Below are 15566 nucleotides of genomic sequence, written 5' to 3' on the forward strand. Positions count from 1 at the left end.
TCAAGCTGCACTCTGTCTGCTCTGCGCATGTGCAATGACAGCTACGGGAACTGAGAAGGGTCCAACGGTAGATTTGCCTCTTGAGTTTTTGGAACTGGATGTTGTCAGCATGAATGAATGAATGAATGAATGAAAACTTTATTTAACAGATTGCAGAATGGGTACAATACAGTACGGCTCAATACATACAATTGTTAAGGGGATGCAGACCTGAGAAAGACGTTTGTCTTGTTTCCATCAGGGTCCCCCATTTTCAATTCATATAGACATTTATGACATACACAACATACATGACATTTATGGCATAGGGACATATAGGTATTTAGTACTGATACATTTGTGACACAAACGGTATTCAAATATACAGTACTGTTACCCCTAGATCCTGACAGATCCTGACTAGATCCTGGTACCAAAGCACCTCAAAGGCACTAAAAAACAAATTACAAACATCTCAAAACAAGCTAGTCAGACTACTACTTGACCTGACTCCTAGAACCCACCTCACCCCTGCCCACTTTGACAACCTAGGATGGCTTAGAGTAGACGACAGAGTACAGCAACTTGCAATGGGCCTGGTCTACAAGATACACTACGCGACCAAGGTACCCATGTACATGTCAAAATACTTCCCAAAGGTCAGTGAATACCACGATCACAACACCAGAGGGAGCTCCACAAATCATGTAAAACCCAGATTCGGATCAAACAAGGGACTAAACACGTTTCGCAATTATGCCACATCAATGTGGAACGCCCTGCCTAAAGCTGTAAAGGAATGTGAATCACTACCCACCTTCAAAAACACTCTCAAAAAACACCTACGTGAGACTGCAATTCGAAACTGGCCCCTACAAATGTCCTAACCTAGTTGTACAGTAAATGACCAAGTAAGGCTTTGTCAATATTCCAATGTACAGTGTAAAATGTGTGTGTGTCCCCTTCCCAACCCCCCCCCCCCCCCCCCCCCCCCCCCACCTCCAATGTACAGCCCTCACCCAACCCACCCAACCCCACCCGACCCAACCAACCTCCTCCAATGTACAGTTTCTATGCCAAATGTATATACACTCCTTTTCTGGACACTTTTGTATCACAAACAGTACTGTATTTGCAAATCTGATATGTCATAAATGTATAGATGTAGCAGTACTGTCTATCTGTATGTCATGTATGTCATATATGTTATGATGAATTGAAAATGGGGGACCCTGATGTAAACAAGTCGAAAGTCTTTCTCTGGTCTGCATCCCCTTAACAATTGTATGTATTGAGCTGTACTGTACTGTACCCATTCTGCAATCTGTTAATAAACTTTTCAATCAATCAATCAATCAACAGAGTATATACATATGATGGGGAGGGGACTGTACACTAGGAGGGGGTGGGTGGGTGGGAGAGAAATATACATACGGCGGGGAGGGAATATATACTGTAATATTCATGCTTTGAATATATCTTTACTATATTATTCATGCTGTGAATATATCATTTACGACAGGCGCGCCAGGCGCACCTTGCTTATGTATACCTGACCAGGGGTCCTCACAGGCAGTTGGCTGCCAGCCGTGAATGGAGTTACACTCATGCTGAACGATGCTTACCTTTGAATAAACATTTAAACGTTATCTCCTCGTCCTGAAGATTATTCTATTTAATCGAATACGACATGGTGTCAGAAGCAGGATGAACATGGATATCAACGGAGTCCCGTCGCCACGGATGAATTGGGATTCTCTGGACTTACCGGGAGAATGGAAGAAGTTCAGGCAGCACGCGGAGTTGATGTTTTCGGGCCCACTCAAGAAGAAAGGAGAGGACGAGAAATGTAGCTACCTGCTATTGTGGAGCGGAGAAAGAGGGAGAGACATTCACAACACATGGACTCTCAGTGAAGATGAAGCAAAGGTACTGAAGAGCTACTATGACAATTTCGAAGCATACGTACTTCCAAGGAGGAACACAATCTTCGCCAGGTACAAATTCCATGAGAAAACCCAGCAACCGAGCGAGTCATTCGAACAATTTGTCACTGCATTGAAACTACTGGTGAAAGACTGTGCATATGTGAACAATGATGAGATGGTTAGAGACCGCATAGTGTTTGGCATACACTCAGCAAAAGTAAGAGAGAAACTATTAAACGTAGGATCAGACTTGTCGTTAGACAACGCGATAGATATAGCTAGAGCCCACGAGCTAGCACAATCACAGATAAAGAGCTTTACTGGCGCCACGTGCAGCGCGCAGGAGCAGCTCGTGCACGAGGTGCACAGACATGAACAGAAGCATAGCGCTCAGAGATATCGCCCCAGAGCAGAGTGGACAGAGAGAGCGAACAGAGCGAGCGACACAGACACACGTAAGAACTGTGGATACTGTGGGGGTAGAGCTCACAAGGAAGGGGATAACTGTGTAGCTAGGGGAAAACAGTGCACGAAGTGTGAAAAATGGAACCACTTTGCCAAAGTCTGCAGGGCCGGTAGCTTCCAGAAAAAGTCAGTACACGAGATTAGCATGCGCTCTGAGTCAGGAGAAGAGTCAGACGAACTGTATGTAGACACCGTGACAGACAGACGGTTTGATGCAACAGAACAAGCGTTCGCAGACATACAAGTAGGAAAACAGGGCACAGAGCTTAAATTTAAGCTAGACACAGGTGCACAAGTAAATGTAATTCCTTTGAGAGAGTATCACAGTTTACAAGATAAACGCAAAATACAGCCTACCTCACGCAGACTGACAGGATATGGTGGAGAGAAGCTAGTGGTAAAGGGCACATGCACGTTAAAGTGCAAATACAAAGAGCGTGGCATGTTGTTAGACTTCTACATAGTAGACACTCAGGCACCCCCAGTTCTAGGTTTACAGGCATGCCTGAATATGGACCTCATTAAACTAGTATTGTCAGTGAATGCACACACAGATAAACAGTCCATCATGGAAGAATACCACGACGTGTTTAAAGGGATAGGACTATTCCCAGGAGAGTGTCACATCCATATAGACCCAGACGCCAAGCCAGTAGTCTGCCCACTGAGAAGGACACCGATCGCCCTGCGTGGCCGACTAAAGAAGGAGCTACAGAGTATGGAAGACACACAGATCATCGCTAGAATCATCGAACCAACGGAGTGGGTCAGTGCACTGGTCATTGTTGAGAAACCACGCACAGGCAAGCTCAGACTATGTTTGGATCCTAAGGAGCTAAACAAGGCTATCAAGCGCCCGCACTACCCTCTGCCGACACTAGAGGACATCACACCCAGACTAACAGGCGCACGCTATTTCAGCGTACTGGATGCAAGGTCGGGATACTGGTCCATCAAGCTCTCCACAGAATCATCGAAGCTGACGACGTTCAACACACCGTTTGGACGGTACAGATTCCTACGATTACCATTTGGGCTCGCTTCTGCCCAAGACGAGTTCCAACGAAAAATCGACGAGACATACGAGGGACTGAACGGAGTAGCAGCTATAGTAGACGACATCCTTGTATATGGCGCGACCAGAGAGGAACACGATAAGAACCTACATGCAATGATGGTGAGATCACGGGAGAGAGGCGTTCGGCTCAACGCAGACAAGTGCACCATCGGAGCCACCGAAGTGAGCTACTTCGGGCACATCCTTTCAGCTGACGGCATGAAGCCTGACCCAGGCAAGATAGCTGCCATCAAGGAGATGGAGGCGCCAAAGAGCCGTGCAGAACTGGAAACCGTGCTAGGTATGGTCAACTATCTGGCGAAATTCGCCCCGAGCCTCTCCGAGATCAACGCACCCATGAGACAGCTGCTTAAACAATCGAATGAATTCCTGTGGGACGCGCAGCACGACGCTGCATTCCAAAAGATGAAAGACATACTTACCAGTGAACCTGGGCCAGTCCTCATCTACTTTGACCCAGATAAGGAGCTCAGCTTACAAGTGGACGCATCAAAGTATGGTCTGGGTGCTGTGCTGATGCAGGAAGGAAGGCCCATTAGCTACGCATCCAGATCACTCACGGACAGCGAGGTCAACTACGCACAAATCGAAAAGGAGATGTACGCAGTCCTTTATGGATTCAAACGTTTCCACCAATATGCCTACGGTCGCCATGTTATGGTGCAATCTGACCACAAGCCCCTGGAGTCGATCATGAAGAAGCCGATCGCCGCAGCCCCACCGCGGTTACAGAGGATGATACTGCAACTACACAAGTATAACTTCACGATCGTGCACCGCCCTGGGAAAGACATCCCAGTAGCCGACACGCTGTCCAGGAAATCACTCACCTCTCACGACGACGGTCTCAGTGAAGGGATGGACCTTCAGGTACACATGGTGTACAACAGCTTACCTGTACACGACGACAGGCTACAGGAGATCAGAGAAACGACAGACAATGACACACAGCTAAAGCTGCTCAGCCAGGCTATCCTGGAGGGATGGCCTGAGGAAAGAAAACAATGCCCCCAGAACATTACCGAATACTGGAATCACAGAGATGAACTATCCAAGACGAATGGAATAATTTTCAAGGGGGAGAAAATAGTCATCCCTACCAGCCTCAGAGGAGATATGCTGATCAAGATCCATGCAGGCCACATGGGAATGGAAAAATGCAAACTGAGAGCACGAGACATCATGTTCTGGCCTGGAATGGGTAGACATATAGAGCAAGTCGTGGAGAAGTGCTCAATATGCCAAGAGCGCCGCCCATCAAACACCAAGGAGCCCATGATGCCTCATCGTATCCCAGACCGCCCCTGGCAGGTTGTAGGGACAGATCTCTTTAACTGGAACAACCAGGACTATGTTGTGACCGTCGACTACTACAGCAGATTCTTCGAACTAGACAGACTTCACAGCACCACATCGGCAGCTGTTATCCACAAGCTAAAGGCAGCCTGTGCCAGGCATGGCGTCCCAGAGACCATAGTCTCGGACAACGGACCACAATACAAGTCTAAAGAGTTCGAGGCATTCGCCAAGTCGTGGGAGTTCACACACGTCACGTCAAGCCCACACTATCCGCAAAGCAACGGACTAGCGGAGAGAACCGTGAAGACGGCAAAATCACTCATGGACAAGGCTAAGGCAGACGGAAGAGACCCGTACCTAAGCCTCCTGGAGTATCGTAATACCCCAGTCGACAACTTCAAATCGCCGGCACAACTGTTGATGAGCCGCAGGCTACGCTCAACCCTCCCGAGCACCAACCAACAGCTGCGGCCAGGGGTAGTAAGCCAAAAAGATGGACATAACAAGCGAGTGCAAAGACAACAGCACCAGAAGAAATACTATGACAGGTCAGCTAGACCGCTGCCCCCACTACATTGTGGTGAATCTGTCAGGCTACAAGAACTTGGACGCTGGAGGCCAGCAGTAGTCATACAACCAGCTGACACTGCGCGGTCATACCACGTTCGCACCCAAGATGGACGCGAATACCGCCGCAACCGCAGGCACCTGAGGGACACGAAAGAGGAACACTTCCAGGACAGCGACGGTATGCCGAGTCCAGAGAGCGTCGATCAACCGCCGGAGACCAACGACCCTGAACTGCCAGAGGACTCAGAAGAGAACTCAGCTTCATACTACACCAGATCCGGCCGAGCAGTGAAGCCTCGGGACATTTTAGACCTATAAATGTACAGGGTGCAGGCGGATCGCTGCCCTATTATAACACCATTTGCCCCATTGAAAAAAAAAAAAAAAAAAAAAAAAAAAAGGGGGTGGTGAAATGTAACAAATATTAATGTATGCTGAAATGATGACTTACTATATGTGTTGAATCTATGACCTACTTACCTTGCTTAATTGTCGATATATTCCCATTGTGTTAGCAAGCTACTTCTACAAATAAGAACTGCATTATGGTAAGAGTGTTGAGACACAACCAAATAAGCCATGAATACATACCTTATTCACAGCTGAAGTATTCAAATATTAAAGCAGACTATCCAGAATAAGAGGGCACACAATACGAACTGTAATACCTTGATACATGAATCTTTGTGTTTAACATATTAATCCTACCTGTTTACATTGCCTGGTACTGACACAGGTAACGCACTTGTTATTGTTTACAAAGAAACTCTTACAGAGTATTGCACAACCATTCCTAATTTCAATTTTGTTCATAGCTTATTAAGCTTTCTCTAAAAGAAGGAGGATGTAATATTCATGCTTTGAATATATCTTTACTATATTATTCATGCTGTGAATATATCATTTACGACAGGCGCGCCAGGCGCACCTTGCTTATGTATACCTGACCAGGGGTCCTCACAGGCAGTTGGCTGCCAGCCGTGAATGGAGTTACACTCATGCTGAACGATGCTTACCTTTGAATAAACATTTAAACGTTATCTCCTCGTCCTGAAGATTATTCTATTTAATCGAATACGACATATACATGCGGTGGGGAGGAGACTGTATTAGGAGGGGGTGGGGGGTTTGGACATTTACGGTGGCCAGTTTCGAATTGCAGCCTCCCGTAGGTGCTCAGCGGTTTTGAATGTGTGTAGGGATTCACATTCCTTTACAGCTTTGGGTAGGGAGTTCCACATTGATGTGGCATAATTGAGAAACGTGTTTAGTCCCTTGTATTCCTGTGGTATTCACTGACCTTTGGGAAGTATTTTGACATGTACATGGGTACCTTAGTCGTATAGTGTATCTTGTAGACCAGGCCCATTGCAAGTTGCTGTACTCTGTCGTCTACTCTAAGCCATCCTAGGTTGTCAAAGTGGGCAGGGGTGAGGTGGGTTCTAGGGGTAAGGTCAAGTATAGTCTGACTAGTTTGTTTTGTGATGTTTGTTATTATTTCTATGTCCCATACTCCCATCATAATGTTCATGATGGGATCACACATCATTCGGTTGTGAGGCAGGGAAAGGGTTAACCGGCTGTTGTGTGGTAGTGAAAGGGTTACCTTCTATAGTGTGGCAGTGAAAGGGTTAACCTTCTGTAGTGTGGTAGTGAAAGGGTTGACATTATGTAGTGTGGCAGTGAAAGGGTTGACCTTCTGTAATGTGGCAGTGAAAGGGTTAACCTTCTGGAGTGTGGCAGTGAAAGGGTTAACCTTCTGTAGTGTGGCAGTGAAAGGGTTGACCTTCTGTAGTGTGGCAGTGAAAGGGTTAACCTTCTGTAGTGTGGCAGTGAAATGGTTGACCTTCTGTAGTGTGGCAGTGAAAGGGTTAACCTTCTGTAGTGTGGCAGTGAAAGGGTTAACCGTTTTGGTAGTGGGGCAGTGAAAGTGTAAATGTCTTCTTCAGGATTGTGATTTCCTAAAGGGAAAATCCACAATAAAACACAATGTACGATGAGTACTGAATGCTATTCCAATGAGTTCACTTCAGACTGTTATAGGGAAATATAATAAGAACTTTATTGTCTATACAAGGTGGAAAATTGGACAGTGCAAAATACAGTGGGCAAATTTTAAATAGCAATTAAAAGTTAACTGTCTTAAGACATTATACATATACATACCAATGATTTCCCTGTTCTATTATTTATCATTCCGTCTATCATCCATAGCAAAGCTATCGCCGACACTCATGAATGAATGAATGAAAACGTTTTCAATTCATGGGGGACCCCCTCTGAACTGCCCATCTGTTTATCTCCCTTTTCCCCCCTTATTGCTATAGGTTACATGGAGTTGTTCCTTATCTTCATTGGGGAAAATCTGGGGATGTTGTAAAATTGTGGATTTGATGGTGTTTTTATTTTTTTTTATTGTGGATCTATTGTGATGTTGTTACTTGAAGCCTGTCGTCGTATTGTTGTGATTTGGGGCTATACCAAATACATTTGACTTGACTTGACATGAAGCCTACATCAAGTTTGTGAACTGATGAGGCTATACTTATTATTATTATTATTATTAGGCGTCCTCTCGCTCACGCGGCACGCCAGATCTTATTGGCATATAATCACATTTATGATGATCAGCTGCGTCAGACTAAATGGACAGGGCCGTTCACCTGCGGTATTCTATAAATGCCTCCCGGTTTCTGCAGGCGTGCTGCTTGCTGACCGACACCTGAGAGTTTCCTGAACCTTCTTTACACAACAATCTAGATATCGATCACCGCTCCGTCATCACCAGCCATGAGCGGAAGCACGCCTTACATCGGCAGCAAAATAGGCTTAATTTCAAAAGCTCAGAACCGCTATGAGGGAATCTTATACACCATCGACACGGCGAACTCTACGGTGGTGTTGGCGAAGGGTGAGTGGGAGCTGCACGCTGCAGGCCCGGGGGCGCGTCTCGGCCAGCGGAGCCAGTGTGGTGACTGTGCTGCACCGAGTGAATCCACGGTCACCTGCTCCTCAATACGAAACCAACCTATTTACCCTGAAGGACTGGTTCTGGCCGAACCGTTCGTTATACAAGTATCACAGACATTTCAAAGGTACTCACGGTTGCACGAGGTCTTCGGACAGAGATACGGGATGGGTTGAAAGCTCGGCGTTGCTAATCATTTTAAATAATCTTTATAAACTGCTCAAAACGGCATTATTTCCGGCGTTGGCTGCCTGGTTGTGATCACAGCGCATGCGCATCATGCACCCACGCCGGAAATAATGCAGTGTTGACCAGTTTATAAACTTATTTAAAATGTTTATTAGCAACGCCGAGCTTTCAAACCATCCCGTATCTGTCCGAAACCATCGTGCAACTGTGAGTACCTTTGAAATGTCTGTGATATTTGTATAACGAACGGTTCGGCCAGAACCAGTCCTTCAGGGTAAATCTAGGTTGGTTTCGTATTGAGGAGCAAGTGACAGTGGATTCACGCGGTGCATCAGTCACGGAAGGGGCCAGGCCAGAGCCATATAATATAAATCTTTTAGAAGGCGCTGGTCTCCGCTAAGGACCGCTACATATCTAGTCATGTTTAAAGGCTAAGACCTACAGTCCCAATGGCCTACACATTGTAAAAACTGAGCGTCATCTGGTCACTTACTTACTATCAGTTTTAATACACTAAAACGGTGTAAATGCAATTAAATAAATGGTTCAAATTCATTGAATTTAGCTCTATTCGATTTCAAACGTATTTTTTATTTATAGGTTACTAATAAATATTAATTAACCTCAATCCCAGTTTACAGTGTATAGCTGAAATCACTAGTTTCAAGTTGTTTTATTTGTCACATAAGGTGCATGTACATTACAGTGAAATGCTTGGTTCGGCATGAGCCCCCAGTCCTGAGATTGTGCTTCATATAGTAAAAGGAATAAAGACCAAACACTATACAAAATATACAAATGAGTACAAAAGTACAAATGAAGTACAGTATAGTGTGTAGGTACTATAGGTAGCATGTATTCTGGGATATCTATGCCCTGGCTTTTGGTAAGATGTGCTTTTCCTCGACAGTGAAGTGTTTTGGAACGGAAGGGCGACCCACGGATCGGCCGACGCCACCCAAAGATGATGTCTACGAGTACATCATCTTCAGGGGAAGTGACATCAAAGACATCACATTGTGCGAGCCTCCAAAACCTCACCATGGCCTCCCCCAGGATCCAGCCATTGTGCAGGTGCAGTATAATCACTCACCCCACCCTGCGATAGACATTCCATCACATGCAGGTCATAGGTTTAATGTGACCAGTCTGCTGCATCACTGGAACACATTACAAAACACCCTTAAACTGATTGCCCTCTCTGACAAGAACAAGTTACAGGTTGAGAAAACCCTCAGCTCAGAACTAGGCAAAATCTGCATATGGCTCGCTGATGACAAACTATCATTACAAAACAGAGTCCATTCTCTTCGGTTCAAATAACAAACTCAGCAAGACCGACGGCTTCTCAGTTACAGTGGGTGACAATATTGTCACAAGGAAAGAAGATATTACCTACCTGGGTTCCATCCTAGAGGCAAATCTTTCCTGTGACAAAATGGCATCCAATGTAATAAAAAAAGTCAACCAACGAACACGATTCTTGTACCGGATCTCCTCACTGGTAAACAAGAATACCCTGAAGACTCTGGCAGGAGCACTCATTCAAGGGTACTACGACTATGCTTGCACCTCATGGTACCAAAGCACCTCAAAGGCGCTAAAAACAAAATTACAAACATCTCAAAACAAACTGGTCAGACTACTGCTTGACCTGACTCCTAGAACCCACCTCACCCCTGCCCACTTTGACAACCTAGGATGGCTTAGAGTAGACGACAGAGTACAGCAACTTGCAATGGGCCTGGTCTACAAGATACACTACACGACTAAGGTACCCATGTACATGTCAAAATACTTCCCAAAGTTCAGTGAATACCACGATCACAACACCAGAGGGAGCTCCACAAATCATGTTAAACCCAGATTCGGCTCAAACAAGGGACTAAACACGTTTCGCTATTATGCCACATCAATGTGGAACACCCTACCCAAAGCTGTAAAGGAATGTGAATCACTACCCACCTTCAAAAACACTCAAAGAACACCTACGGGAGACTGCAATTTGAAACTGGCCCCTGTAAATGTCCCAACACCCCCCCCCCCCCCCCCCCCCCCCAAATGTACAGTAAATGACCAAGTATGGTCTTGTCAATATTCCAATATACAGTTTTGCTTGTTCAGTTGTACAGTGTCTCCCACCCACCCCTCCTACCCAACCTCCCCCCACCCACCCACCCAACTACCTCTAATGTACAGCCCCCCCCCCCCCCCCCCACCTACCCAACCTCCAATGTACAGCTTCTATGTCAAATGTATATACTCGCTTTTCTGGACTCTTTTCGTATCACAAACAGTACTGTATAGATGTAGCAGTACTGTCTATCTGTATGTCATGTCATGTCATATATGTTATGATGAATTGAAAATGGGGGACCCTGATGTAAACAAGACGAAAGTCTTTCTCTGGTCTGCATCCCCTTAACAATTGTATGTATTGAGCTGTACTGTACTGTACCCATTCTGCAATCTGTTAATAAAGTTTTCAATCAATCAAACATCGCTCACTGCTTTTAAACAAAATCTGAAACAGATTTGAACAGACTGTTGCACCTGCTGACTGCCTCCCAATCGCACGCATAGCCCTCAGACTCTTCTCTCCTCCCCCTGAGCCCCCTCACCTACCGCCCTCCCTCCCCCCTTCTCTTTCTCACTCTCCCTCCCTCTCTCTCCCTCTGGTTCTCACTCTTCCTTTCTCTTTTTCCCTCTCTCCCTTTCCTTCTCTCTCCCTTATTTATTGTTCTCCTTGTATACTATTGCTACTGTCATATTGTATTTTATTTATTTGTATGCATGTACATAACCTTGTTTTTGTTACAGCCCCCCCCCCCCCTTCCCTCAAAAGGCCTTTGCTTTTTGGACAGGCTGCTTTTGTATATAAGAATTTGTTCTTAATTGCTTGCATGGATAAATTAAAGGTTACATTAAAAAAAAATAACGTTTGCATTTTTGTCCAGTCTTCTTTTGGGAATTCATTAGGATTCTACTCTGCCCAAGGAGCCTACAGTCCCATGAGAATGCCCTCTTATAACCAGCTGGCTGCCAGCTCTCTCCTCAACCAGCAGTACGCTGCAGCTCTCGGTCTTGGTAAGTATAAGAAAAGCCCACTCTGCACAGATTTGTACTTTAATAATCGCGTGTACAAATCTGACCATATCCTAATAATGGAACCATTGCACTGGAGAACCACGTAAAGAGGTAAAGTCAGTCCATCTCTTGAAGTGTGAATGTGATGCATCACAAGAAAGTACTCGACCTCTACTGTCTAAAACTATGAATGAACACGACTCTTAATTAGCCGTCTTTTGATAATAGGACGTTTGTAAATATGGTTCCTTAAGCAAAGTTCCATGGTTCTTCATCGGAGGTACTCGATTTATTAGATTCAAATGTATTGTCATTATACAGCACAAGTACAGTACAACAAAAAAAAGAGGTTTGGCATCCAACCAGAGTGCAAATGTAGCAGTAAAGTGCTTTAATTGATGTATTACTTTAAAACATACCAATGACGATACTAACTTTAAGTTTGGTCTCTGCAGGGCCTGGACCTCACGGGCCCCCTGTTCGAAGGGGCCCCATGGTGGAGCAGGCTGTACAGACTGTACCTACGGAGAAGTATGGGCAGAAGAAGGGTCTGAGCGCTCCCCAGGACCAGCAGTGGGAGAACAGGAGGCCTCCGAGGGCCCGGCGAGGGAGCTCGCAGACCAAGAGGGCCCCTGGCCCCCCCAGTAAGCATGAATGAATATCGGATGAATTGATGAATAAAAAATGGGGGACCCTGATGTAAACGAGACTAAAGTCTTTCTCTGGTCTGCATCCCCGGCCTTAACAATTGTGTGTGTGGCATGCAGGGTGGCAAAGGGAGAGGGCCCCTGGGCCGGGGTAGTCAGCATGCAGGGTGGCAAAGGGATTGGGGGCAAAATGGAAATGTATGCACACATTTGTTGCATTTTCCTATTTGCTCTGAGGTAAATTGTATTGCTTGCGCAAAAGATGTTTTTGAAATGTGTCCCTATTTTGTACGATTTTGTTAATTTGAATGCATTTTTTACCTACAAGAAACGAAGTTGACCCCAAGTGGGTCCAATGCACTGCAGCAGCCGAGGACCCAGAGCGACATAAACGACGAGAACAAGCCGCCGCCCCCACGCAGACGACAAGGTAACCGCTTGTAGATGTATCTTACTCCCGACTGTGGAACTTCAGGTTACACTGAGATAACCAGGCAGATCTGCTCCCCTCCTCAGGGGCCCGGAGGCCTAGGAACCGCAGCAGGGGCCGGCTCATGGTGGAAAACTCCAAACCCAGCACCCTAAAGTTTGAGACCGACTTTGACTTTGATTCTGCAAACGCCCAGTTCATCAAGGAAGAGCTGGAGAGGGAGATGCAGGACAAGCTGAAAGGTGTGTTTTTGCAAGAGCCGCAATATCGACACACACTGGTAATTTAAGCACTCTCACAACATGGTTATTAGAGAACCAGGCACGTGAGCATAACCATTAGCCCTGCCACTTCCAGCCTCTATGTGCCCGTTATTATTCTATTACAATCATCCATGTTTACCAACCAAAATGTCTGCAATTGAATACTATGAATAGCTTTCAGTTGGATTAGCGTTTTGTGCTGCTACACTCCCACCATTTCATGATTAAACAATTATTGGGGGTTGTGGGGGCGTGTATCCTTTTTCCATTTCTAGAGGGAAAGGAGGAAGAGGAGGCAGAAAATGGAGAACAAGGAGGAGATTCACCAACCCCTGAGAAGAATGCAGAGGATGATGTATTTGGGCCAAAGTGCTACTATGACAAAGCAAAGTCCTTCTTTGATAACATCTCCTCGGATAATATATCCAGGTAAACGTCCGCCAGTAGCCCCGTGTTCAAACACTTGTGCTTTTTGTTATCTCCTCTTTAATTATCCTCAATGTAATGTATTATGATGAACCCTTTCACTGCCACACTACAGAAGGTTAACCCTTTACTATCACACTACTGATGGTTAACAGTCGGTAGTGTGATGGTAAAGGGTTAGCCTTCTGTAGTGTGGCAGTGAAATGGTTAACCTTCTGTGTATTGTCGCAGTGAAAGGGTTAAACGTTTTGATAGTGCGGTGGTTAAAGGGTTAATATGTAACACAATGTGCTTAGTTGTTCCGTTTATATTTCCAACTCTCTTAGACGAACCACCTGGGCACAGGAGCGGAAGCTGAACGTGGAGACCTTCGGCGTTCCGGGTCGGTTCCTGAGGGGCCGCGGGTTCCGCGGAGGGTACCGTGGACGGCGAGGGCACCCGGTCGCACAGCGCGTACCCCCCCAGAGAGCCGGGAGCGGGCGGCTGTGAAGGTCTGTATATACGAGATGGTCCATAGCTCCTGAAAGCTGCTGCACTATACGAGTACTTTGTTACAATACTTAAGCACTGTTTTTGGGGGATTTGTACTTTACTCGAGTATTATTAGGTTAGTATACTTGTACTTTTACTCAATTACATTTCAGAGGAAAAAAACATACTTTTTACTCATTTAAAATGCAGACCTACAAAGTACAAATATTGCAGGTCCAAAATGTTTAATTATAGTATATTTGTTTCTCTGGCCGAACTAACGTTAACGTTATTAATCCTGCGGCCGCAATTTATTTAAAAACAGCCAATCAAATCCCCATCAATGGAAAATGAACCCGCCCACACCCATGCTGATTGGTCCTTGTGCCAGACTAGAAAGCGGGGACCTGCTATCAGAAGAATAGACAGTCAGAGTGAACACCAGCTGATTTCACTAATTGGCTCGCCTCTTCAACTAACTCACTTGGTGCAATGTGCAGTTAAAATGTGTTGAAATTGTGATGTTCTGCAGACTTGGGTCTTTAGTATAGTTGGCATGTATAGTAGATCCCAGTGTACATTCTTATTGGAGTTGGTGGTTGTGGCTACACTGTAGGATATCAGGCAGGGCCTCTACATATAACGCTGGTGTTTCTGTTTGGTCTCCAGGTCTTCAGGATGGAGTGTGCGCTCTACAAGAGGGTCCTGTGTATACTTTGATCAGAATAGTTTATGCTTTTTTTTCTTTTTTTCAAGCCATCAAAATTTGGCATGTAATAAGAATAATTTATCTTGACTTTTGAAGCAAATTGGATAAATAAGTTGCTTTTATTTCTTTTGTTTTCAGGATAATTGACCTGACAAAGCTTTTACATTTGATTTTTTCAACAGGGTTAGATTTAGGTTGCATACGAATTGGTGTCTTTGCTGCTATACATTTGGATTATTCAAGATTCAGTTAAAGAAAACATTTGTTTGTGAATTGTAAATATTAATATTTAAAATGAACTTAATGGAAGACTGAATTCCCCATGTATTTTGTTTTCTGTCATTTGAAAGAAATACAGTGAAAATACTGTTAACATAAATAAACATGGGGGTGTTGATAATGTAATTGTGTCGTTTTATTTATTCCAAATTGATGAAACTATTGGAACGTGATGACTTGTAAGGGTAACCTATACTGTGCCATACAGGTGATGAGCTACTTGTTTCAGCTACCTGCTTAACGACTATTTGCGGGACATTAGGACTCGGGAGACGCACATCACCAATAACTGATCATTTCGGGTCAACTTGCATCAGTAGTTCAGATTCCTTTATTGTCACAGCTTTTAAAATGTACATACATTCCGAAAACATGAGATTCTTGTTTTCCTTGGCTCCTCAACCGTAGTAGTGTGCAATACAACAAATGGACTTTAAATAATCCTATACAATATAACCTTACTATGGTACCCTATGCTATCTATACTCCTATAATCTACACTGTAAGAAAAAAAGCTGCAAGAAAACTAAATGTCTGGCATCAATGGTTTCCAAATACTTACTGTCAAATTACAGTCAAATCAAATACATTTACAGATTACAAAATGGTTAATATTTTTATTAAATGTAATTTACTGTATTTTTATGGTATTTACAATTAAAGTAGAAAAACAAAGGTAATCTGTAAAATAATACAGTGAATTTCCTGTTTTTTTTTTTTTTTTTTTTTACAGTGTATGCTATACAATCCTATGCTAAACTATATTACTATACAAGGT

General features: G+C 44.6%; 1 protein-coding gene across 1 annotated transcript; it reads left to right on the forward strand.

The window, feature by feature from the left end:
• Window positions 1-8109: 8109 nt before the first annotated feature.
• On the forward strand, window positions 8110-14498 carry lsm14b (LSM family member 14B; the record flags this gene model as incomplete). Its single annotated transcript, XM_084333625.1, has 9 exons — window positions 8110-8230; window positions 9387-9550; window positions 11434-11563; window positions 12019-12207; window positions 12539-12640; window positions 12727-12882; window positions 13179-13332; window positions 13656-13820; window positions 14470-14498. The coding sequence occupies 8 exons, from the start codon at window positions 8110-8112 to the stop codon at window positions 13816-13818; spliced, it is 1179 nt and encodes a 392-aa protein (XP_084189751.1). The 3' UTR covers window positions 13819-13820; window positions 14470-14498.
• Window positions 14499-15566: the final 1068 nt, after the last annotated feature.

This window comes from Notolepis coatsorum, assembly GCF_963971535.1.
Source record: "Notolepis coatsorum genome assembly, chromosome: 17".
Lineage (NCBI taxonomy): Eukaryota > Metazoa > Chordata > Actinopteri > Aulopiformes > Paralepididae > Notolepis > Notolepis coatsorum.